Source organism: Hyla sarda, chromosome 3 (assembly GCF_029499605.1).
Source record: "Hyla sarda isolate aHylSar1 chromosome 3, aHylSar1.hap1, whole genome shotgun sequence".
Taxonomy (NCBI): Eukaryota; Metazoa; Chordata; class Amphibia; order Anura; family Hylidae; genus Hyla; species Hyla sarda.
Window position 1 is genome coordinate 278,179,454 of NC_079191.1, and position 25,604 is coordinate 278,205,057.

The 25,604-nt window shown below is 44.2% G+C and overlaps 2 protein-coding genes across 19 annotated transcripts in view; one reads left to right on the plus strand and one right to left on the minus strand.

The window, feature by feature from the left end:
* Positions 1-3,328: 3,328 nt before the first annotated feature.
* DYNLT1 (dynein light chain Tctex-type 1) lies at positions 3,329-21,463 on the minus strand. Its single transcript, XM_056566722.1, has 5 exons — positions 21,306-21,463; positions 7,206-7,247; positions 6,980-7,103; positions 6,344-6,421; positions 3,329-3,731 (listed from the first exon to the last, which is right to left on the minus strand). Exons 1-5 carry the CDS (start codon positions 21,330-21,332, stop codon positions 3,661-3,663), a joined length of 342 nt encoding a protein of 113 aa, XP_056422697.1. The 5' UTR covers positions 21,333-21,463; the 3' UTR covers positions 3,329-3,660.
* SYTL3 (synaptotagmin like 3) overlaps positions 21,386-25,604 on the plus strand; it is a 125,712-nt gene continuing 121,493 nt past the window's right edge. For 6 of the 18 annotated variants that reach the window (XM_056566698.1, XM_056566716.1, XM_056566720.1 and 3 more), the window contains exon 1: positions 21,552-21,789. The gene's annotated coding sequence lies outside the window, so the exon portion shown is untranslated. Of the gene's footprint in view, positions 21,790-25,604 lie in introns of all 18 variants that reach the window. The other 12 variants (XM_056566709.1, XM_056566719.1, XM_056566702.1 and 9 more) reach the window with 11 other exon arrangements.

Consider the following 25,604-nt stretch of genomic DNA (forward strand, 5'->3'; position numbering starts at 1 on the left):
GCATTTAGGAAGCCCCTATGGTGCCAGAACAGCAAAAAAAAAAAACACATGGCATACCATTTTGGAAACTAGACCCCTTGAGGAACGTAACAAGGGGTACAGTGAGCATTTGCCCCCCACTGGTGTCTGACAGATCTTTGGAACAGTGGTCTGTACAAGTTTTCATTTTCACGGACCACTGTTCCAAAGATCCGTCAGACAACTGTGGGGTGTAAATTCTCACTGCACCCCTCATTACATTCCGTGAGGGGTGTCGTTTCCGAAATGGGGTCACATGTGGGGTTTTGTTTTTTTTGCGCTTGTCAAAACCGCTGTAACAATCAGCCACCCCTGTGCAAATCACCTCAAATGTACATGGTGCACTCTCCCTTCTGGGCCTTGTTGTGCGCCCCCAGAGCACTTTGCGCTCACATATGGGGTATCTCTGTAGTCGGGAGAAATCGCGTTACAAATTTTGGGGGGCTTTTTTCCCTTTTATCTCTTGTGAAAATGTAAAGTATAGGACAACACCAGCATGTTAGTGTAAAAAATTTAATTTTTTTACACTAACATTCTGGTGTAGACCCCAACATTTCCTTTTCATGAAGGCTTAAAGAAGAAAAAGCCCCCCAAACCTTGTAAAGCAATTTCTCCCGAGTACGGCGATACCCCATATGTCGCCCTAAACTGTTGCCTTGAAATACGACAGGGCTCCAAAGTGAGAGCGCCGTGCGCATTTGAGGCCTAAATTAGGGATTTGCATAGGGGTGGACATAGGGGTATTCTACGCCAGTGATTCCCAAACAGGGTGCCTCCAGCTGTTGCAAAACTCCCAGCATGCGTGGACAGTCAACGGCTGTCCGGCAATACTGGGAGTTGTTGTTTTTCAACAGCTGGAGGCTCTGCTTTGGAAACAGTGGCGTACCGGACGTTCTTATTGGGGGAGGGGGGCTGTGTAGGGGTATGTGTATATGTAGTGTTTTTAACTTTTTATTTTATTTTGTGTTAGTGTAGTATAGTGTTTTTAGGGTACAGTCACATGGGCGGGGGATTACCGAAATTTGCTGCATCTCAAGATGCGAGAAACCCACTGTAAAAGCCTCGCCCATGTGAATGTACCCTGTACATTCACAGGGGGGGGGGGGGGGGGGGGTGCACCAGCTGTTGCAAAACCACAACTCCCAGCATGCATGGTCTGTTAGTGCATGCTGGGAGTTATAGTTTTGCAACAGCTGGAGGCACACAGGTTAGGAAACACTGAGTTAGAAACAGACAATGTTTCCCAACCAGTGTGTCTCCAGTTGTTGCAAAACTATAACTCCCAGCATGCCCAGACAGCTGAAGGGCATGCTGGGAGTTGTAGTTCGGCAACATCTGAAGGGCCAGATGTTGCTGAACTAAAACTCCCAGCATGCCTGGACAGTCAGTGCATACTGGGAGTTGTAGTTTTGCAACAGCTGGAAGAGCACAGATTGGAGACCATTATACAATGGTCTCCAAACTGGGGCCCTCCAGATGTTGCAAAACTACAACTCCCAGCATGCCCGGACAGCCAAAGGCTGCCTAGGCATGCTGGGAGTTGTAGTTCTCAGACTCCTAGAAGCAGCAGTGAAGATCTTCACTGCTGCTTCTGAGGACCATATACTCACCTGCCGGTCCCGTCGCTGCTCCTCCATGTGGCCGGTCCTGCCGCTGCTCCTCGGTCCCGCCAGGTAAGGCCGCCGGTCCCCTGATGCTCCCCCCCTATGCCGCAGGTCCCCGCGAGCCCCCGCAGCCATCGTCCCCCGTTCTGCCCGACTTCCAGGGGCGGGCAGTGCGGGGGATCTGAACTTTCACCCCAGATCACTGTGATTGGTCCACAGGGACCAATCACAGTGATCGCTGACCAGGACCATCAATGGATGGTCCTGGGGGTGAAGCAGAAGTTGTCCCCTGCTGGAAACAGCGGGACTTCTGCCAGTTAACCCGTGCGATGCTGCGCATCGCCGGGTTACTGAATGTCATTTATAAACGTCGGGATGCGCGAACGCACTGCACAACCCGGCGTTTATATATGACATTCTGTGGGAAGGGGTTAAAATCCTTCTATTTTGATTACCTATAACTTTTTCATTTTTCCGTATAAGTGGCGGTATACCAAATTTGTATAATAATTTTTTTTTTTTTATTTACACTTTATGGGGGTAAAATGGGAATAAAGGACATTTTACATTTTTATTGGGTGAAAGGATTTTTCTAATTTTTTTTATTTAATTTTTTTTACTTAAATGTTTACACTTTAATAGTCCCCATAGGGGACTATCTATAGCAATCCTTTGATTGCTAATACTGTTCAGTGCTATGCATAGTAGGGATCGACCGATAGATTTTTTAGGGCCGATACAGATAATCTGTGAACTTTGAGGCCGATAGCTCATACCAATATTCCGGTATAAGTTATTGGCTATTTCTCGAAAATAGCCGATCATGAATATCGGCCGATCGCGAATATCGGCCAAACCGATAATTGGTCGATCCCTAATGCATAGGACATAGCACTGATCAGTATTATCGGTGATCTGCTCTGGTCTGCCCGATCTCAGACCAGAGTAGAAGAACCCAGGAGGCGGCCGGAGCAAGGTGAGGGGACCTCCGGCCGCCATGCTGGATGATCGGATCGTCGCGGCAGTGCTGCGGGCGATCCGATCATCCATTCAAAGTACCACACTTCCGCAGATGCAGTCATTTGTATTGATCACGGCATCTGAGGGGTTAATGGCAGACATCCGGGCAATCGCGGATGTCCGCCATTACCAGCGGGTCCCTGGCTGCTGATAGCAGCCGGGACTTGCCGCGCAGGACGCGAGCACCGCTCCGGTGCTCGTGATGGAGCGTAAATGTACCCCATGGTGCGTTAAGTACTACGGCACCATGACGTACATTTGCGTCCATTGTAGTTAAGGGGTTAAATCATCATTCTCAGGCTGCTGGCAAATAAAACTACCTAGACTTACATGCCACCTCTCCAGTCCTCCGATGCAGTCTTCTTCCTGGTTGCCGGTGGTCAATGTGTCACACTGCATCATCTTACACCGAGATAAGAACCTATTACACTCACTCCTCGAACTTTTCCACCTAAGCATTATTCTGCTTGTTTTTTGGTGCAAAACCTCCTACATAGGATAAACCCTCTCACATGGACACTTCTGCTGATATAGTGGTCAAAAAGCAAATATAACTCATTATCCCAATATTTCTGGCAACTAAACGTAGGACACTTTCCATTTTTTCTAAAATGTTCCATTTTTATACAAAAGCAAAAGGACAAACCAAACCACACTCCTGCAGGATAGTGCATTACACTATTTACAAAATACAACTTATAAATATATAAAATGTTTAAACCAATAATTTATTTTGCATTAGCTAAAATATGACAAGAAATAGTTAGTGTATCAGAGGTATGACTTGAATTACGTTTTATAGTGGCACTTTTAGGTTGTAGCACCTCAAATTACATAGAGGTTCAGTACATTGAAAGAAAAAAAAAGTGCTAACATAGTAAAGAAACTGTGAGTGAAAGAAAAAACAAACAAAAAAAAATAAAAAAAATAAACACGCATTACATGTCAGAGTGTGTACAAAGCAAAATACATAAAGGATGAAAGAACTATTGCATGACTGGAACCAAGAAGAAAGTGGTCAAATTGCAAGTCCAAAGGCACTGACTATACAGTACATAGTCTTGTTCTCCCATCTCACAGTACAGCTTCCTGCAAAGACATAAAAGCAGAGTCAATACAGTATATAACTAACATTTTACTCCCCATAGCTCAATGCTAGAGTATTTTCCTAATCTTTACAGCCCATTACTATTGCCTCTGCCTTCTTTGCTTTAAAGTATACACCCACTGGCCACTTTATTATTAGGAACACCTTGCTAGTACCAGGTTGGATGTTGTTTAGCCTTCATTCTTTGTGGCATACTTTCTACAAGGTACTGGAAACATTGCTCAGAGATGTTGGTCCATATAGACATAATGGGATCACGCAGTTGTCGGCTGCACATCCACAATGGGAATCTCCCGTTTCACCACATCCCGCTCTATAGGGCTGAGATCTGGTGACTGTGGAGGCCGTTGAAGTGAACTCATTGTCATGTTTACATTGAGATAATGTGAGCTTTGTGACATGAGGCATAATCCTGCTGGAAGTAGCCATCAGGAGATCTGTACACTGTGGTCATAAAGGGATGGACATGGTCAGAGACAATCACGTAGGCTTTCACATTTAAACAATGCTCAATTGGTACTAAAGGGCCCAAAGTGTGCCAAGAAAATGTCCCCCACACCATTACATCAGAAGCCTGAACCAGTGATACAAGGCAGGATGGATCAAGGATTTCATGTGGTGAATGCTAAATTCTTACTCTGCCATTTGTCACAGCTGGATTAGAGACTCCTCACACCAGACTATGTTCTTACAGGTTTGCCATTGTCCACCTATAGTAAGTGTACAGTTCATTTCCTGTTCTTAGCTGGCAGGAGTGTCACCATGTGGTCTCCTGCTGCTGTAGCCCATCTGTTTCAAGGTTCCATGTGTTGTACGTTCAGAGATGGTATTCTGCATACCTTGTAATGAGTTGTTACACAAATTACAAATTACAAACCAGTCTTGCCCATTCTCCCCTAAAATCAACAAGTCATTTTCATCCACACAACTGTTGCTAACTGGTTATTTCTCTAACGATTGTCTCTAAACCCTAGAGATGTTGTGCGTAAAAATCAGGAAAATCATCAGTTTCTGAAACACTCTGACAAACCTGTCTGGCACCAACAACCATGCAACATTCAAAGTCAGTTAAATCTTCCTTTTTCCCCCCATTCTGATGCTTGGTTTGAACTTGAGTAAGATGTCTTTGCCACATCTACATGCCTAAATGAATGGAGTTGCTGCCATAGGCTGTTTAGCTATTTGTGTTAATAAGTAATTGAACAGGTGTACCTAATAAAAGTGACCATTGAATGTTGTTAAATGGGCACTGTCACCAACTTTATTTTTTGATATGTTGTAGTACTTATGTACTACAACATATCTCTAATATACTTTTATTTTTTTATTTTATTTCATTAAAAAGGTTTAATTTACATTTAAAAACCGGCCACTGAAAAAGGACTGATTTTGGAGTGGCAATCAGTCCTTTTTCAGTTAGGCTGCACTCGCTCCCTGCCTGTCAATCAGACAGGCGGGAGCAAGCGCATTGGCTCCCCGGCCACAGGCTGGGAGGCCCCTCCTCCCGCACATCGCCGCCGCCTCGTTGACGCTGCTGTCCCTGCACGCCCGCTGCCAGACTCTGCAGTAACTGCAAGTGTAATGAGGGAACAGGGTATGCGGGGGGGGGGGGGTGGGGCTAGTGCCATAGCGGGGGGGGGGGGGGGGGGATAGCGCCATAGCGGCGCTTGTAACTAACTAATGGTTTATCTACACAGGGTGCCTCCAGCTGTTTCAATACTACAACTCCCAGCATGCCCTGACAGCCAATAGATGTCAGGGCAAGCTGGGAGATGTAGTGGTGAAACAGCTGGAGGCACCCTGTGTAGATGAACTAAGGGCAGAAGTCCCCCCCAGCAGGCATCAGTGACTTGGTGCCTGCTGGGGAAGTCTGCCTGGTAGTGAGCACACTGTCAGGCAAACAAAAAGCATTTTTAATATGGTAAAAATAAAAATTAAAAGCAGGGAGGGTGTTAGGGATAGATTGGCAATAGGCTGGAACAGAAAAAAAAAAAAAAAAAGGATGGTGGGAGCTGCCCTTTAAAGGAAATGTACAGCCATAACAACGTGTCCCCTATCCACAGGATAGGGGATCCGCATCTCATCGTGGGTGGTCCAAACGCTGGGACCCCCCACGATCTCCTGCACAGGGCTCCAGCTCTCTGGCAGACACGCCTCCTCCATGTATTTCAATGGGAGAGGCGGGGATGCAGCGTGATCAAACCCAGTGATCAAACACTTATCCCCTACCCTGTGGATAGGGGATAAGTTGTTATGGCAGCAGTTGTCCCTTAACGCATTCATCTACAGGACCTTTTTTTTAAATTGTCAACAAATTATCAGTACATACTACCGAACAAACAGGCTACAGGAATACAAGTGGAGCGCACTGCAAAACTGACCACTGTGTTTTTCAGCTATAAGTTACATAAACTCAAAATAGTTTGAGAACCAAAAACAAAGTTGACATTTAAAGGATGGCAGCCATCCATAGCATCGTGCCATCATATAGCCTAGTGTCAACGAAGGGAACCTTAATAGGTTATTTTCTCATCCCCATTCAGGGACTGACAAAAGCGAACAACTGATTGTACAAAAAAACAAATAAACATACCATCCGTTGAATTATCCCAAAAACATGAACTCGCTGTATGAAGACCTGCACCATTCTTTTGCATGATCACGCAAGTAACTGGATGGGGGGGGAAAAAAAAAAAACACACACACACACACACATTATAGGGGAAATCTCCAGACAGAAACATTTATGACATAAAATGACAGACATGCAAGACTAGAGACAGACTTTAAAAGTGATTTTCCATGGTCTAAGGACGGCATAAGTGGTGGGAAAAAATAAATAAATCACATTGGTCAGAGACTGGCTGAGCAGGTACTTGATGTGGCTGAGACAAAAGCAGAAAGTGCTGCTCAGCTGGGATCGGGCATCATTGGGATAGACTCCATAGTAGATCAGAGCAGGTCAGTGTAACTCCAGCCCCTCCCAATCTTTATGCCAGCCTGAGCCCATGGACAAGAACTTTGTGGGGTCAGACAATCCCCTGGTAATTCCAAGAAAAAAAGAATCAATGAAAGCCATATCTTGCTGAATACTCCTCACTCACGGCTCCCTTACAGTCTTAAAATACATGAATTGACTTGCTAGTACTTTGTGGCCCTTACCTACTATTACCAAGTAAATGTGGCTTGTGCCACATAAATACCCGTCAAGTGAAAACAATCCACCTACCAATGTACTTGAATGGCTTCCCCAGTTTTGTAAGTTGGCTCAGAGTTTGTTCCACAACATTGGTGGTCCACTGGTTGACTTTGTTGTGTTGATAAGCATTTCCACCGATGGCACTTTCTATTGACTGAATACAAAGCATTACAAATCATTATAGAATCTACACACAATGCATTTGAAGAATGTTACACAAGTCAATATACAGTTTTACAAAATGGTGACAACTGACCTCTTTAATGATGTTGCTCACTTCATCTACAACGAATGAAGACTGGGGGAAAAAAAAAAAACGACAACGTTACATAAGAACTCATACGACTGACTGAGAGTGCATTCACACCACGTTTTGTACATACGGGTGCCGGATCTGGCGGGGGGGGGGGGGGGGGGGAGGTGCAAACCGGGTGCTCCCGTACCCTGGCCGGATCAGCCCGTGACTCCAATTACTTTAGTGATCCGACCGGAGTCAAACGGTGAGTGCAGTCGGCTCAGTTTTGACCCGTATGCGTTTTTTTTTTATTTATTTATTTTTTTATGTGTAAAAAAAAAAAAGTTCATAAATGTGATTTAACCCTTTCCTTAATAAAAGTTCAAATCACCCCCCTTTTCCCATAAAAAAAAAAAAAACTCACGGTCAATGGCGTATGCGCAAAAAAATTCCAAAGTCCAAAATAAAAATTTTTACATGAAAAAATGAATAAAAAGCGATCAATACAAAAATGGTACCGCTAAAAACATCAGATCACGGCACAAAAAATGAGCCCTCACACCGCCCCATACACAGAAAGATAAAGTTATAGGGGTCAGAAAATAACCATTTTAAACGTATAAATTTCCGTGCATGTAGTTATGATTTTTTCCAGAAGTCCGACATAATCAAACCTATATAAGTAGGGAATCATTTTAATTGAATGGACCTACAGAATAATGATAAGGTGTTATTTTTACTGAAAAATGTACTACGTAGAAACGGAAGCCCCCAAAAGTTACAAAATGGCGTTTTTTTTCTTCAATTTCGTCGCACAATTATTTTTTTTCTGTTTCGCTGCAGATTTTTGGGTAAAAAGACTGATGTCACTGCGAAGATGTCACTAGGTGGCGCAAAAAATAAGCCATCATATGGATTTTTAGGTGCAAAATTGAAAGGGTTATGATTTTTAAAAGGTGAGGAGGAAAAAACCTAAAGTGCAAAAACCGAAAAACCCTCAGTCCTTAAGGCGTTAATGTCTAAACCTTGGCAACAAAAATGAGGGCCCAATTAGCCATTTCCCTCCCTTGTGTCATGTGACTAGTTAGTGTTACAAGGTCACAGGTGTTCCAAATTTGGGGTTATCACACTCTCTAATACTGGTCAATGGAAGTTCAATATGGCCCCTCATGCTAAAGAACTCTTAGGATCTGAAAAAGAGAATTGCTGCTATTCATAAAGATGTATGAGGATAAGCAACCAATCATGTCAACCTGGAAACCCCATTTAATATCGTGTAGATCCTACCCATGGTGCCAAAACAGTTCTGGCCCGTTAAAGCATGGAACTTTGAAGGTGTCCTGTGGATTCTAACACCAAGATGTTAGGAGTATATCCTTTACAAGGGGTCGATATTAGATTGGTAGGGGTATCACCGAATAGAATCCATGATCAGTATTGTGCAATCAAACAAACACCGAGCAGAGAAAAAGACCTCTATTGTAAATAGCAATGGGCTAAAGCATAACCTTTATTTACTGATAGTATAAAAAAAGAAAATTAATCACCTCAAAAAATGTGTGCACACTACAAAAAATCTCTCCAAAGACATGTGCCAATGGATGACGGGGTGGGGACATACATGGAGATAGATTACAAAGTATGACTAGGGCTGGGCAGTATGGCCAAATGTGTATCGCGGTATTTTTGTAACTCATGGCGGTTCCATGGTATATAACGGTATTCCCCCCCCCCCAAATTAATTATTAGCCCAAGGCTGCGCTGTCCCCATCGAGGATCTACTCACGTCACCCGCAAGCGCTGCTCTCCTCATCCTCCTGTTTGTTGCGGCCACTGGCACTGACACTCTATAGCTGTATCCCTATACCTAGGCTGCAAAAGGTAAACAAAAATAAACTTTAACGCACTTTCCTACATTGGCCTTACGCTCTTCCTGGGGACGTGAGCGTCGGAAAGCCGTCAGCCTATCACTGGCCGCAGACGGCTTCTTACATGACAGTGGGCTCAACCTATCACCGGCCGAGGCGGAACATCGCTGCGGCCGGTGATAGGCTGACGGCTGTCCGACGTTCCATTCCCTAGGAAGCTGGTCATGTCTCACGGGGAAGGGGAGTTAAAGTTTATTTTGTTTACCTTTTGCAGCCCGGGCATAGGGATACAGCATAGAGCAGTGGTTCTCAACCTGCAGACCTCCAGATGTTGCAAAATTACAACTCCCAGCATGCCCAACAGCTGTCTGGACATACTGGGAGTTGTAGTTTTGCAACATCTGGAGGTTTTAAGACCACTGGTAGAGAGTGTCAGCGCCGGCGGCCGCAACTAACAGGAGGACGAGGAGGGCAGCGCTTGCAGGTGATATGTGAGTATTTACTCCGATGGGGACAGCGCAGCACTGGGCTAATAATTAATTTGGGGGGGGGGGGCAGAACAGCGCTCACGGGTCACATATGATTAGTTCCCAGATGTGGGGACAGTGCAGCGCTGGGCTGATAGTTCATTCATTCCCGAGGGGGAGGGGCCAAACCGGTATTGCGGTATGGGTTAAAATTCATATGGTGCAGGACAAAAGTTTTGGTAATCGGTATGAACCGGTATACCGCCCAGCCCTAAGTACGACTAGCATGTTAATAGCAATATGATACTACTAGGGGGTAGTGAATAGATGTGGCGGTTAGATGGGGTTTGTGGTACCCCTCAATCGCTTCAGAAGATGACAAATAACTAAGAAGCAGGAAAATGAAAGGGGAAAGTGCCCTCTATTACCAATCCTCCCTCCAGCTGTCCCTGCCTTCTGAGGGACCCACCTCCTTAATAGGGTGGCCTCCACCACGACGACGTTCCCTCTCCTGATGTGAGGGAGGGGAAAAAAAAACAACAAAAATAGGAGATGGAGGTATACAGAGAAATGATGTCACCTAAGCCGTCACACCAGTGGCACAATGACAAACCAAGGTATTTACAAGTGAGTCTCAAAGCATCTAATCAAATGCTGAGACAATTCTGGTCAACTAGTATGGTCACATGTTCCCATGTTGGTAGAGGCCAACTATCCAGCACCCCACTGCTCAGCTGTTTAAAGGAGGATACTCCATTAAAAGGGGAATTCCCATCTCATTAAGGTTATTCCCTATAGTGTGGATAGGGGATAACAGGGTGATCAGTAGGAGTCCGACCACTGATCCCAACACTGGGGATATATTTATCCGTGGAATAAACGGCGCATACAGTGCATGCCTGGCCACTCCACCATTCATTCTCCATGGTGCTGCTGAAGTGATGTACTGTTCGGTGGCCCTGTACACAATGGATGACAATGGTGGTCAAGCAGGCGTGGTACGTTCCATTTATTCCAGGGACAATTATGTCCTCATTCAGACCCCTACCAATCACAATACCCATGACCCTACAGCTAAGTCACCAGTTTCCTTTCTCCGACTTTCTCTTTTAGGTACTAACCACTGTATACTGAGACCGCCAGAACCACACAACTCTCTAGGAGATGCTCAGAGCTACATAAAGAAATTGACTTCCATTCCCCACACAAATGTTTGCCCCACCCTGCTATTAACCCCTTGTGAAATAAAGTGTCCCCTTATGCGAGATATGCCAAGCACTAAAATATTTTTTCCCATTATGACTGTAACCATAGCATAGCATTTAATAAACCTGTTTTAGCTGTATTATTTGTCTGTATAACAGGCTTCACAGCTCTGTAAAGCAGCTCCATTATCTCCATGGTAACTGTAAACAAAGCACACCGCATGCCTATGTAGCCATGGTATAACCCATACAACCAGGAACAGAAACACTGGGCTGGATGCAAACCAGTCAGGACTAGCAAGACGTCATGGTTGCCATCAGCAACAAACGATAGGGTGGGCAGCGCCCAGAGGAAAGCAGGTCGCATTACACTAAGAACTACAAACAAGAGAAGACGGTTCACATAAACCAGCACATCCCAAACAATTAGACCATTTCAAAATATAACAATATTTTTTTATAAAAAGAATACAGATAAAACAGTCCAACATAACATGATACCTGATAGGCCCCTCAAAAAAAAAAAAGCCAAATATTAGAAAAAATGGTACATGCCAGATATTACGACACTTGAAGGTGTAATCCAGGGAACTGAATTTACCAAACACTTGGATAGGGGATAAGTGTCTGATCGCAGGGTTTCCAAATGCGATCTCCTATCCGGGGCCTCATCCACTTACACCTCCTCATTGCACTCCAACCCCCACCTTCCTGAATGACACAAGTGACCGCCAACTTATCCAATCACAGGCTGCAGCAGTGTCCCGTCTCAGCCGGGATTGGCTGAACAGGTCATCACTTGCTCTCTGCCAAAGACTGGTAAGTAAAAAGAAAAGAGAGCGCTCCATAGCGTAATACCGCAGGTTTACCACACATGTAATGGAAAATGCCCTTACCCAGTGCGGTTGTGTAAGCTCACATACAACAGTGGTCGGAGTGAGAGGTAGATCCAGTCTGCAGCCTTCCCATCCGAATAGGACAATTCAGGAGGAGACTTCTGGAAATGGTGGGATTCAGCAGAGCTGACAAGAAACAGACCTGCTCCTGGTCAGCGCCGCTGAATCCCACCATTTTCAGAAGTCTCCTCCTGCTAAAGGACTGGTAAGTAGTCAGGGTCCCAGCTGTTGGATAGGGGGATAAGTGTCTGATCGTGGGGGTCCAATAGCTGGGACCCCGGCTACTTACCAGTCCTTGGCAGAGAGCAAGCGACGACCTGTTCAGCCAATCACCGGCATAGACGGGACAGTGCTGCAGCCTGTGATTGGATGAGTTGGCCGAATAGGAGATCGCATGGGGTCCCAGTAGTTGGAAACCCCACAATCAGACACTTATCCTCTATCCTGTGAAAAGTGTCTGATAAGTTCAGTTCCATGGACTCACCCTTTATACTGTAGTGGTTAGAAGGTTTAAACTCAATCTTATCAGGGCCGTGACCTAGTGCTGGGCGGTAAACCAGTATGAACCGGATACAGTTTATTTTTTTCTCCCACGGTATGGATTTTTGCCCGTACCGCTATATCGGTCGGGCCCCTCCCCCACCCTCCGAGTCAATAAAAAAAATTAAACTTACCCGTAATGGGGGTGGTCCGGGCCATCCATCCTTCCTGTAGTGTCCGGCGGCATTCCGGGTGGAGGGTGAACCGGTCCGGGCTGTCCTTCTCCGGGGGGTCCTCTTCTCCACTCTGGGCAGGCTCCGGCCTAGTAAGCTGCATAGACGCCGCTACGTCCGTGACGTCAGGTGCGTCGCTGTGCACGGACGTGACTGCGCAGCGACGTCTATGCAGCGTTACTAGGCTGGAGCCTGCCCGAAGTGGAGAAGAGGACCCCCCGGAGAAGGACAGCCTGGACCAGTTCACCCTCCACCCGGAATGCCGCCGGACACTACAGGAAGGATGGATGGCCCGGACCACCCTCCCCGGACGGTCCCTGCAGCAACTGAGAAGGTGAGTCAGGGTTCTGGGATGGACAGGGGTCTGTATAATATACTATACCTACAGTAGGCCCTCCAGCTGTTGCAAAACTACAACTCCCAGCATGCCCGGACAGCCAACGGCTGTCCGGGCATGCTGGGAGTGGTAGTTTTGCAACAGCTGGAGGCACCCCTAGTTGGGAAACACTGACCTACACTATACACTTCTATATAGTCCAACATGCTGGGAGTTGTAGTTTTGCAACAGCTGGAGGCACCCTGGTTGGGAAACACTGACCTATACTATATACTACTATACAGTCCAACATGCTGGGAGTAGTAGTTTTGCAACAGCTGGAGGCACCCCTAGTTGGGAAACACTGACCTATACTATACACTTCTATATAGTCCAACATGCTGGGAGTTGTAGTTTTGCAACAGCTGGAGGCACCCTGGTTGGGAAACACTGACCTATACTATATACTACTATATAGTCCAACATGCTGGGAGTAGTAGTTTTGCAACAGCTGGAGGCACCCCTAGTTGGGAAACACTGACCTATACTATACACTACTATATAGTCCAACATGCTGGGAGTTGTAGTTTTGCAACAGCTGGAGGCACCCTGGTTGGGAAACACTGACCTATACTATATACTACTATATAGTCCAACATGCTGGGAGTAGTAGTTTTGCAACAGCTGGAGGCACCCCTAGTTGGGAAACACTGACCTATACTATACACTACTATATAGTCCAACATGCTGGGAGTTGTAGTTTTGCAACAGCTGGAGGCTGTAGGGTTGTTTGTTACATCTATTTAAAAGGGTACTCCACTGCCCCAGTGGTCAGATCATTTAGTTCCAAAAGCCCATTTAGTTCCGCTACGCCACCTCAATGCAAGTCTCAATGTAAAAAAAATAAAAATACCGTGATACAATAGCAAGTAGAAATGAAGGTAGACGGACGACTCACCCAGGTAGCAAAAATATCTTCTTTATTCAAGGCTTGCAGCTTAAAATAACAGCAGGTTCAGGGGGGTCTGTCAGCAGGAACGCAGGGCTGTGGAGTGCAACGACCGTATCGCTTCGGACTGAAGCTTCTTCCGGCCTCCAACAGGTGTTCTACGTCCTGCTGTGATTTAAAACCAGGTATGTGCGGAAGGGGGGAGGGGCCTTCACCTAGACAAAAAATCACCTACGTGCTGACATAAATGTTAAAAACATTCTTGGCGAATTTACAAAAATGGGCTAAATTCTGCCCTATCATTAAGTCCCGCTGGTCCGAGGGCTCCAGTTCTGAGTATCCAGCGGGTTTCCATTTGTATAAGAGTATTTTCTCTATCTCCTCCTTCTTTCGGGGGGGAGGGATGCGCTGGATCCCAAAGAACTTTAGAGCCCTGGGATCATTATCATGCTCTTCCTTCATATGTTTCATTAGTTTTGGGACTCCTTTCCCTGATTTCAAAGAATAAATGTGTTCTCTGTATCTGGTAGACAATTGCCTTTTCGTTTTTCCGATATAAAATCGGGCACAAGGACACATTAACCCATACACTACATGTGTGCTTTTGCATGTTATAACTTCTCTGACAGTGATATCTCTTCCTCCTAGGTTTACAAAATTCACTTTCATATTCTGAGAGCAGTGTGAACATTGACCACAGGCGTAATTGCCTGGGGGAAGGGAACTGGTCAGCCAATCTTTGCTATCTTTCTGTGCGATTTCTTTGCGTTTTTTAATTTTTTTAATATTATCTCTAATCGTGCTGTTTTTCCTAAATGTTATTAAAGGTTTATTTTTGGCTACTGTTTTCAGATCTTCATCTTGTTCTAATATTTTCCAATTATTATGTATAGCTTTAGTGATTATATTATTTATGGGAGTATTGGCAAATGAGAAGGTGAATCTTTTATTTTCTATTTCTTGGATATTAGATGTTTTTTGTTTGTTAACTAACAGATCTTCTCTTTTCTTTTCATTTGCTTTCTCGTATGCTTGCTGTATGAGTTTTTCAGGATATCCTCTTTTTCTCAGCCTTTCTTTTAATTCTTCTGCCTGTATTTCGTATTTATATTCATGTGTGTTAATACGTTTTAGCCGAATAAATTGGCTGTATGGCAGACCCTTTTTTACATGGTGAGGGTGGGAGCTTTTAAAATGGAGTAAAGTATTTCTTGCTATTTTCTTTCTAAAGCCTGTCACTGATATCATGTTGCCTTCAATATTTATTTCTGTATCAAGAAATTCTATACTTTTGTTACCATATACTGCTGTAAAAAACATGTTATAGGAATTGGCTTCATTTAAGTATTTCACAAATTCATGAAACTTTCCTTCTGTGTCACTCCACACTATTATAATGTCATCTACGTAACGCTTAAAGAAGCGCACGTATTGCAGGTAGGGATTATTATCAGAAAAAATATATTGGTCTTCAAATGCAGCTAAAAAAAGTGTTGCGAATGTACAGGAAACCGGGGTCCCCATCGCGGTACCAGTACATTGCTGGTGCCACTGGGAGTCATATTTAAACGTATTATTTGTTAGTACGAAGTGAAGAGCTTCACATACAAAATTAACAAAATGGTTAGTTTTACCTGTTTTAGTTAGGAAGTATCGGATGGCCTGTATACCCGTATCCAACGGGATACGGGTATACAGGCTTTCTACATCGATGCTCCCTAAGGTGTCTTGTGGTAGAATGTGAAAAGACTGGATGGAGGTTATCAGATGGGTGGTGTCTTTTAAATATGTCCTGGTGCTGGTCAGCATGGGACGCAATAACCAATCAATGTATTGGGACAAGTATTCGGTACTGGACCCTATGCCCGCTATGATGGGGCGACCTGTGGGTTGGCAGAGTGTTTTGTGTACTTTTGGTATGATGTACCACTTAGCTGGTTTGGGGGCAGTTGGAAGCAATTTTTCTGCAGTTTTTTTACTCAAAATGTTTTTGTCTACTTGAATCCTAAGAAATGTTTTAAGTGCACTAATAATTTTAGATGTGGGGTCCCCTTTTAATTTGGTATATGTAGTGGTGTTATTTAACTGTTTAAGAGCTTCTTTTTTGTAATCTTCAGTATACATAACTTCGTACTAACAAATAATACGTTTAAATATGACTCCCAGTGGCACCAGCAATGTACTGGTACCGCGATGGGGACCCCGGTTTCCTGTACATTCGCAACACTTTTTTTAGCTGCATTTGAAGACCAATATATTTTTTCTGATAATAATCCCTACCTGCAATACGTGCGCTTCTTTAAGCGTTACGTAGATGACATTATAATAGTGTGGAGTGACACAGAAGGAAAGTTTCATGAATTTGTGAAATACTTAAATGAAGCCAATTCCTATAACATGTTTTTTACAGCAGTATATGGTAACAAAAGTATAGAATTTCTTGATACAGAAATAAATATTGAAGGCAACATGATATCAGTGACAGGCTTTAGAAAGAAAATAGCAAGAAATACTTTACTCCATTTTAAAAGCTCCCACCCTCACCATGTAAAAAAGGGTCTGCCATACAGCCAATTTATTCGGCTAAAACGTATTAACACACATGAATATAAATACGAAATACAGGCAGAAGAATTAAAAGAAAGGCTGAGAAAAAGAGGATATCCTGAAAAACTCATACAGCAAGCATACGAGAAAGCAAATGAAAAGAAAAGAGAAGATCTGTTAGTTAACAAACAAAAAACATCTAATATCCAAGAAATAGAAAATAAAAGATTCACCTTCTCATTTGCCAATACTCCCATAAATAATATAATCACTAAAGCTATACATAATAATTGGAAAATATTAGAACAAGATGAAGATCTGAAAACAGTAGCCAAAAATAAACCTTTAATAACATTTAGGAAAAACAGCACGATTAGAGATAATATTAAAAAAAATTAAAAAACGCAAAGAAATCGCACAGAAAGATAGCAAAGATTGGCTGACCAGTTCCCTTCCCCCAGGCAATTACGCCTGTGGTCAATGTTCACACTGCTCTCAGAATATGAAAGTGAATTTTGTAAACCTAGGAGGAAGAGATATCACTATCAGAGAAGTTATAACATGCAAAAGCACACATGTAGTGTATGGGTTAATGTGTCCTTGTGCCCGATTTTATATCGGAAAAACGAAAAGGCAATTGTCTACCAGATACAGAGAGCACATTTATTCTTTGAAATCAGGGAAAGGAGTCCCAAAACTAATGAAACATATGAAGGAAGAGCATGATAATGATCCCAGGGCTCTAAAGTTCTTTGGGATCCAGCGCATCCCTCCCCCGAAAGAAGGAGGAGATAGAGAAAATACTCTTATACAAATGGAAACCCGCTGGATACTCAGAACTGGAGCCCTCGGACCAGCGGGACTTAATGATAGGGCAGAATTTAGCCCATTTTTGTAAATTCGCCAAGAATGTTTTTAACATTTATGTCAGAACGTAAGTGATTTTTTGTCTAGGTGAAGGCCCCTCCCCCCTTCCGCACATACCTGGTTTTAAAATCACAGCAGGACGTAGAACACCTGTTGGAGGCCGGAAGAAGCTTCAGTCCGAAGCGATACGGTCGTTGCACTCCACAGCCCTGCGTTCCTGCTGACAGACCCCCCTGAACCTGCTGTTATTTTAAGCTGCAAGCCTTGAATAAAGAAGATATTTTTGCTACCTGGGTGAGTCGTCCGTCTACCTTCATTTCTACTTGCTATTGTATGAAAGACTTTGTCCTTTATAGACGTAGACGCTCCCCACAGCACATAGTGCAGCAGGTCACACACCCCGGATAGTCCGGACAGGATAATTTGACTCACAGTCGAGTAGACAGTGCCTGGTGCTCTTCTCTTTATCACAAAAATACCGTGATACCTTAGAAAAATACTGTGATACTCATTTTTGGTCATATCGCCCAGCACTACCGTGACCCTCCAGGCAAAAGTCTCAAAGGCTACAAGAAATAAACAAGGCAACGGTTATGCTTTTCATTATAACAGCTTGTGTAGCACTACTGCGGTGTAGACAAGTCCTAACAACCTCCTGCTTGACTTCTCATTGTGCCCCATAAAGCTCCATCACCTGCCCTGACAGGACAGCAGTGTTCTCCATCATGTACACAGCTTGTAGAGAACACTAACTTCTGAGATAGTAAAGGGGTTCTCCGCTTGGGGTACGTTCACACTGAGGAATTCCTCCAGTAATTCCGCTAGCTGTTTCAGCAATTGATTTCCCATTCCCTTCAATGTATTTTCTGTAAAATCTGCTCGCTGAATTCCGATGCTGAATTCAGTTCCGCTTGAAGAAAGAACATGTTCATGAAGTCAATGGTAAAAAAAAATTCCGCCTGACATCGTTTTCACATGAAATTCATAAAAGTAGAATTAAATAGCCTCCTCCTTCATTCCTCTTCTTTCCCGCGTGGAAATTCTGCTTGATGGATAAAATGACAGAAGGCAACAATTTCCTGACTGAAATTATTCCCTGTGAATTCCTCAGTGTGAACACAGCCTTACACCTACCAGGGCTTATTCCTTTCCTCAACCCCTATACCCTATAAAGAACAGCTTGTACCCGTAATGCTTAATACATAGCACAATCCTAAGGCTGGGTTCACATCACGGTTTCTCTACAGATGAAGTGAACTTACAGTAAATTAGATTCGTCACAAACTTCTCGGCTCGGCAGTTGATGACTTATCCTGCGTAAATTAGTTCAGCCTTCAGGTGCTCCGGTGGACTGGAAAAGGTGGATACAGTCCTAGGAAAGAGTCTCCTAGGACTGTATCCACCTTTTCCAGCCCACGGGAGCACCTGAAAGCTGAACTCATTTATGCAGGAAAAGTCAACTGCCGAGCCGAGACGTTTGTGACTAATTGAATTTACTGTAAGTTCACTCATTTCTAGTTTTCTCCCATACGGGAGCGCATACGGCAGGGGAGAGCTAAAACCTCGCACTCCCGTATGTAATTCATTTCAATGAGCCGGCCGGAGTGAAACGTTCGGTCAGCTCATTTTTGCGCCGTATGCGCAAAAATGAGCCAACCGAATGTTTCAATCCAGCCGGCTCATTGAAATGAGTTACATACGGGAGCGCAAAGAAAGGCATACGGGAGCGCAAGGTTTTAGCTCTCCTCTGCCGTAAGGCTGGGTTCACGCCATGTTTTTTGCAATACAGTTCCCGTATAAGTTTTCAATTTGAAAACCGTACAGAACCGTATTGAAAACCGTATGCATTGAATCTCCATTGAAAACCGTATGCCAAAAGATGCATCCGGTTGTGTCAGTTTTGCATCCTGTAAGGTTTTGTCAGTTTTTTCCTGCACCAAAAACCGTAGCCTACCACAGTTTTTTGGTCCGGGTGAAAACCCGTATTGAAACGTATATATTTTTATTTATTTTTTAAACCCCTTTTCAGTTTTTGGATTTTCGCTTTTTCCTCCTTACCTTTTAAAAATCATAACTCTTTCAATTTTGCACCTAAAAACCCATATGATGGCTTATTTTTTGCGCCACCAATTCTACTTTGTAATGACGTCAGTCATTTTACCCAAAAATCTACAGCAAAACGGAAAAAAAAATCATCGTGTGACAAAATTGAAGAAAAAACACAATTTTTACATTTTGGGGGCTTTCTACACAGTACATTTTTCGGTAAAAATGACACCTTATCTTTATTCTGTATTCTGTCCATACGATTAAAATGATACCATACTTATATAGGTTTGATTTTGTCGTACTTCTGGAAAAATTCATAACCCCTATAACTTTTTTATTTTTCCTCGTACAGGGCGGTTTGAGCGCTAATTTTTTTCGCCGTGATCTGAAGTTTTTAGCGGTACCATTTTTGTTTTGATCGGACTTTTTGATCGCTTTTTATTCATTTTTTAACAGTATAAAAAGTGACCAAAAATACACTATTTTGGACTTTGGATTTTTTTTTACGTATACGCCATTGACCGTGCGGTTTAAATGATATATTTTTATAGTTCGGACATTTACGCACATACACACGTACATTATTATGTTTATTTTGATTTACACTTTTTTTTATGGGAAAAGGGGGGTGATTCAAACTTTTATTAGGGAAGAGGTTATATCACATTTATTAACACTTTATTTTAACTTTTTTTTTTTTTTTTTGCTGTGTTATAGCCCCCATAGGGACCTATAACACTGCACACACTGATCTTTTACACTGATCACTGGCATGTATTAACACACCATTGATCAGTGTTATTGGCGCTTGACTGCTCCTGCCTGGATCTCAGGCACAGAGCAGTCATTTGCCGATCGGACACCGAGGAGGCAGGTAGGGATCCTCCCGGTGTCCTGTAAGCTGTTCGGGACACCGCGATTTCATTGCGGCGGTCCCGAACAGCCCGACTGAGCTGCCAGGATACTTTCAGTTTCACTTCAGGCACGTTGGTCAACTTTGATCGCCGCATCTGAAGGGTTAGGTTAATACAGGGCATCACCGCAATCGGCGATGTCCTGTACTAGCAGTGGGTCCCAGCCGCCGGGACCAACCCGATATGACGCGGGTATGTGCGTACGGTTCCATACGGTTTTTCACTTTGCACAGTTTCTTTCTTGGAAAGTTAAAAACACACACTTTTTTTTTCATAAGAAACGAATACAACCGGACATCATTTTTCAAACCACATATGGTTTTCAACACACGTTTTGATAAAGTTTAGTCAGGTTTTGAGGAAACCAGATACCTGATACGGGAAATGTATTGAAAAAATGTGGTGTGAACCCAGCCTAAGACAGATTGCTTGACCATGTGATCGGTCCTGACAACAAATCCCCCAGGATCAGTCGGCTTTGTCAGCACAGGGCAGCTATCACTACATAAACCCCCCACGTGACATTTACATCATCTATGTGTGGAGCCCCACAGTCCTCCGCTCCTGTACTACAGACACTACACCAGTGTTTCCCAATCAGGGTGCCTCCAGCTGTTGCAAAACTACAACTCCCAACATGCCCGGACAGCCAAAGGCTGTCCGGGCATGCTGGGAGTTGTAGTTTTGCAACAGCTGGAGGCACCCTGGTTGGGAAACACTGCACTAGATTCTCTTCTCAGAGCAATGTACTAAAGTAGAAAAGATATGGCATTGGGGCATTTTTATGGCAATTCATGGCATAGTAAAGATCGGTGCGGAGGCCATGTCCTTACTCCTTCATTCTAGAGATCAGTGGGGTCTCCCTACCTGGACCCCAATAAATGATAACACTATGAAGAATCAGAGGTCACTGAGATGATTGGGGGGGTGGGGGGGTAGCCAAGCAAAGCTGGCAGCAATGCCCCATGCCACCCCCTATTCTACTGCCCCTAGATGTCATTGTGAACTGTATAGGGCAGGGCAGAAGGATTAGGAGGGAGCTTGCGGTTGCCGCACTGTACAGGCTCGTACACACAGGCTCCGGTAACGCAGATCCACAACAATGAACCACACAAAGACCCTGCACTCAATTCAATGACACGGAGCCGTCACTGGGCTTCACATATGTTACCCACACACCAGACGTCAGTGTACAGCACACACCGCATTACCGCCACATGTACACAGGGTCCTGGAAGGCCGCAATATGACATAATGATCCCAGGGGAAGTGGTAGTCACATTGCTGCCCCGCTGAGACCTCCAGGGAAGCCGCCCCAGCCCACACTCACCTCCTCCGCTGTCTGAAACTCGTCCATGCCGCCCGCACTCCGGCCTCCCCGCACTTACACTCACCGGCAGCTGGAGACCACTTACACCCCACCTACCGCCGGTTGCCACAGACGCGCTGGATGGCCACGCCCAAAGAGAGAGAGACTCTGGCTCGTCACGTGACAACCCCCGCCCCTGCTGCGGCATCCTGGAGGTAGTGGGTGGGGCCGGGGCTGACTGGCAGATAAACCGCATTATACCTGTGTTTGTGAGCTTCCCTTCTCCTCATAAGACCGGTAACAATTGCTCGGTGTCGCCCCGTTATATTATACGAAAAACTGGAAATAAAGCGGGAGTGTTCCCAGAATGCAGCGCGACGGATGCTGACCACCGCTGACCAATAGGAGTGCTGCATCAACTGCCCCGCCCCTAGTTCTGTACACAGAGAGATGGGTTACTAACTTGTGTGTGGAAACGGTGACCTGGGTGATGTAGATGGGCGGGGTGAGCTGGCCTATGAATACAGCGACAATAAGAGATGAGCGAATTTACAGTAAATTCGATTCGTCACGAACTTCTCGGCTCGGCAGTTGATAACTTTTCCTGCATAAATGAGTTCAGCTTTCAGGTGCAGACTCAGACTCTTTCCTAGAACTGTATCCACCTTTTCCAGCCCACCGTAGCACCTGAAAGCTGAACTAATTTATGCAGGATAAGTGATCAACTGCCGAGCCGAGAAGTTCGTGACAAATCGAATTTACTGTAAGTTCGCTCATCTCTTACAACAATCTAAAACCATATACATAAACTATGGTGTGAATGCACCCTCATTTTACCAGGTTCACCTTCCAGCAAGACAATAACCCTGAGTATACCAGATTAACCCCTTAAGGACCCGGGCTTTTTCCGTTTTTTCATTTTCAATTTTTCCTCCTTAACTTTAAAAAATCATAACTCTTAAAAATTTTCACCTAAAATTATATATAATAGCTTAATTTTTGCGTCACTAATTCTACTTTGTAATGACATTAGTCATTTTACCCAAAAATCTACGGTGAAACGGGAAAGAAAATCAATGTGCGACAAAATTGATGAAAAAACACTATTTTGTAAGTTTTGGGGGCTTCTGTTTTTACGCAGTACATTTTTTGTCAAAAATGACACCTTATCTTTATTCTGTAGGTCCAGACGGTTAAAATGATACCCTACTCGTATAGGTTTGAATTTGTATCACTTCCGAAAAAAATCATGAATACATGCAGGAAAATTTATACGTTTAAAATGGTCATCTTTTGACCCCTATAACTTTTTTATTTTTCTGTGTTCAGGGCGCTTTGAGGACTCATTTTTTGCGCCGTCATCTGAAGTTTTTGTCGGTACCATTTTTGTTCTGATCAGACTTTTTGATCACTTTTTATTCACTTTTTTGTGGTATAAAAAGCGATCAAAAATGCGCTACTTTGGACTTTGAATTTTTTTTGCGCGTACGCCATTGAACGAGCGGTTTAAAAAGCAGTATATTTTTATAATTCGGACATTTCCGCACACGGCGATACCACATATGTTTATTTTTATTATTATTTACATGATGTTTTTTTTATTTTTGGAAATGCCGGGTGATTCAAACTTTTATTAGGGGAAGGGATAATTGAAAGGGTTAATGATTTTTTTTACACTTTTCTTATGCAATATTATAGCTCCCATAAGGGGCTATAACATTGCATTAACTGATCTTTTACACTAATTGATGCATCTCCATAGGAATGGATCAATCAGTGTTTTCGGCGATTGAATGCTCAAGCCTGGATCTCAGGCTTGAAGCATTCATTCGGCGACCGGACAGCACAGGAGAAGGTAAGAAGACCTCCTCCTGTGCTACAGCTGTTCGGGATGCCGCGATTATACCGCGGCGATCCCGAACAGCTCCCTGAGCTAACCGGCAACTTTCACTTTCGTTTTTAGCCGCGCGGCTCAGCTTTGAGGCGCGCGGCTAAAGGGTTAATAGCGCGCGGCACAGCGATCAGTGCCGCGCGCTATTAGAGGCGGGTCCCGGCTTCACTATGAAGCCGGGCCCGCCGCTATATGATGCGGGGTCACCGTGTGACCCTGCGTTATATCGCAGGACCGGGACTCATGACGTATGTATACGTCATGGGTCCTTAAGAGGTTAAGGACTCAGGGTTTTTCCGTTTTTGCACTTTCGTTTTTTCCTCCTTACCTTTTTAAAATCATAACCCTTTCAATTTTCCACCTAAAAATCCATATTATGGCTTATTTTTTGAGTGGCCAATTCTACTTTGTAATGACATTAGTCATTTTACCCAAAAATCCCCGGCGAAACGGAAAAAAAAATCATTGTGCGACAAAATCGAAGAAAAAACGCCATTTTGTAACTTTTGGGGGCTTCCGTTTCTACGCAGTGCATATTTCGGTAAAAATGACACCTTATCATTATTCTGTAGGTCCATACGGTTAAAATGATACCCTACTTATATAGGTTTGATTTTGTCGCACTTCTGGAAAAAATCATAACTACATGCAGGAAAATTTATACGTTTAAAAATGTAATCTTCTGACCCCTATAACTTTTTTATTTTTCCACGTACAGGTCGGTATGAGGACTCATTTTTTGCGCCGTGATCTGAAGTTTTAATCGGTATGATTTTTGTTTTGATCAGACTTTTTGATCACTTTTTATTCATTTTTTAATGGTATAAAAGGTGACCAAAATACGCTTTTTTGGACTTTGGAATTTTTTTGCGCATACGCCATTGACCGTGCGGTTTAATTAATGATATATTTTTATAGTTCGGACATTTACGCACGTGGCGATACCACATTTGTTTATTTATTTATTTTTTTACACTGTTATTTTTTTTATGGGAAATTCAAACTTTTATTAGGGAAGGGGTTAAATGACCTTTATTAACACTTTTTTTTTTACTTTTTTTTCAGTGTTATAGGTCCCATAGGGACCTATAACACTGCACACACTGATCTCTCATTCTGATCACAGGCGTGTATTAACACGCCTGTGATCAGTGTTATCGGCGCTTGACTGCTCCTGCCTGGATCTCAGGCACGGAGCAGTCATTCGCCGATCGGACACCGAGGAGGCAGGTAAGGGCCCTCCCGGTGTCCTGGCAGCTGTTCGGGACGCCGCGATTTCATCGCGGCGGTCCCGAACAGCCCGACTGAGCAGCCGGGTCACTTTCGCTTTAGAAGCGGCGGTCAGCTTTGACCGCCGCTTCTAAAGGGTTAATACCGCACATCGCCGCGATCAGCGATGTGTGGTATTAGCCGCGGGTCCCGGCCGTTGATGAGCGGCGGGACCGACGCGATATGATGCGGGATCGCGGCGCGATCCCGCTTCATATCGTGGGAATCGGCGCAGGACGTAAATATACGTCCTGCGTCGTTAAGGGGTTAAAGGGGTACTCCACCGGATAACATTTTTTTTTTTTTTTTATCAACTGGTGCCAGAAAGTTAAACAGATTTGTAAATTACTTCTATCAAAAAATCTTAATCCTTCCAGTACTTATCAGCTGCTGTATGATCCACAGGAAGTTCTTTTCTTTTTGAATTTCTTTTCTGACTGACCACAGTGCTCTCTGCTGACACCTCTGTCCATATCAGTAACTGTCCAGAGCAGGAGAGGTTTGCTATGGGGATTTGCTTCTACTCTGGACAGTTCCTAAAATGGACAGAGATGTCAGCAGAGAGCACTGTGGTCAGACAGAAAGGAAATTAAAAAAGAAAAGAACTTCCTGTGGAGAATATAACAGCTGATAAGTACTGGAAGGATAACGATTTTGAAATACATTGGTCCATCAGCATACGATGGTAATCCGTTCCAAATGGACCATCATTTGTTGAAACCATCGTATGTTGAGGGATCCGTGCAATGTAAAGTATAGGACAGTGGTCTACAATCTGCAGACCTCCAGATGTTGCAAAAGTACAACACCCAGCATGCTGGGAGTTGTAGTTTTGCAACATCTGGAGGTCCGCAGGTTGAAGACCACTCTTGGTACTTGGTACTCACCTGTCCCCCGCCGCTCCGGACTGTTACCGTTCATCACCGCTGCCCGGGATGTCGCCTTCCATCGCTGTCACTGCGTCCCCGTGGTGTCCCTGACGCTCTGGCAAGACCTCTGCTTCCCCGGCATCCTCGCTCTCACGTCGCCGCCATCACGTCGCTACGCACGCCGCTCCTATTGGATGACGGGACGGCGTGCGCAGCGACGTGATGACGACGATGGAGAGCGCTGACGATGCAGAGGATCCCGAAGAGGACGCGCCGGAGCCCCGAGGACAG

Bases quoted from the DNA above. Each gene is read 5' to 3' on its own strand.
- DYNLT1 (XM_056566722.1), bottom strand. From the start codon at position 21,332: ATGGACGAGTTTCAGACAGCGGAGGAG. The intron at 7,104-7,205 runs GTCAGTTGTCAC...CTTTGTATTCAG, and splicing joins TGAGCAACATCATTAAAGAG to TCAATAGAAAGTGCCATCGG. The intron at 6,422-6,979 runs GTAGGTGGATTG...CCCCCCATCCAG, and splicing joins GAAGCCATTCAAGTACATTG to TTACTTGCGTGATCATGCAA.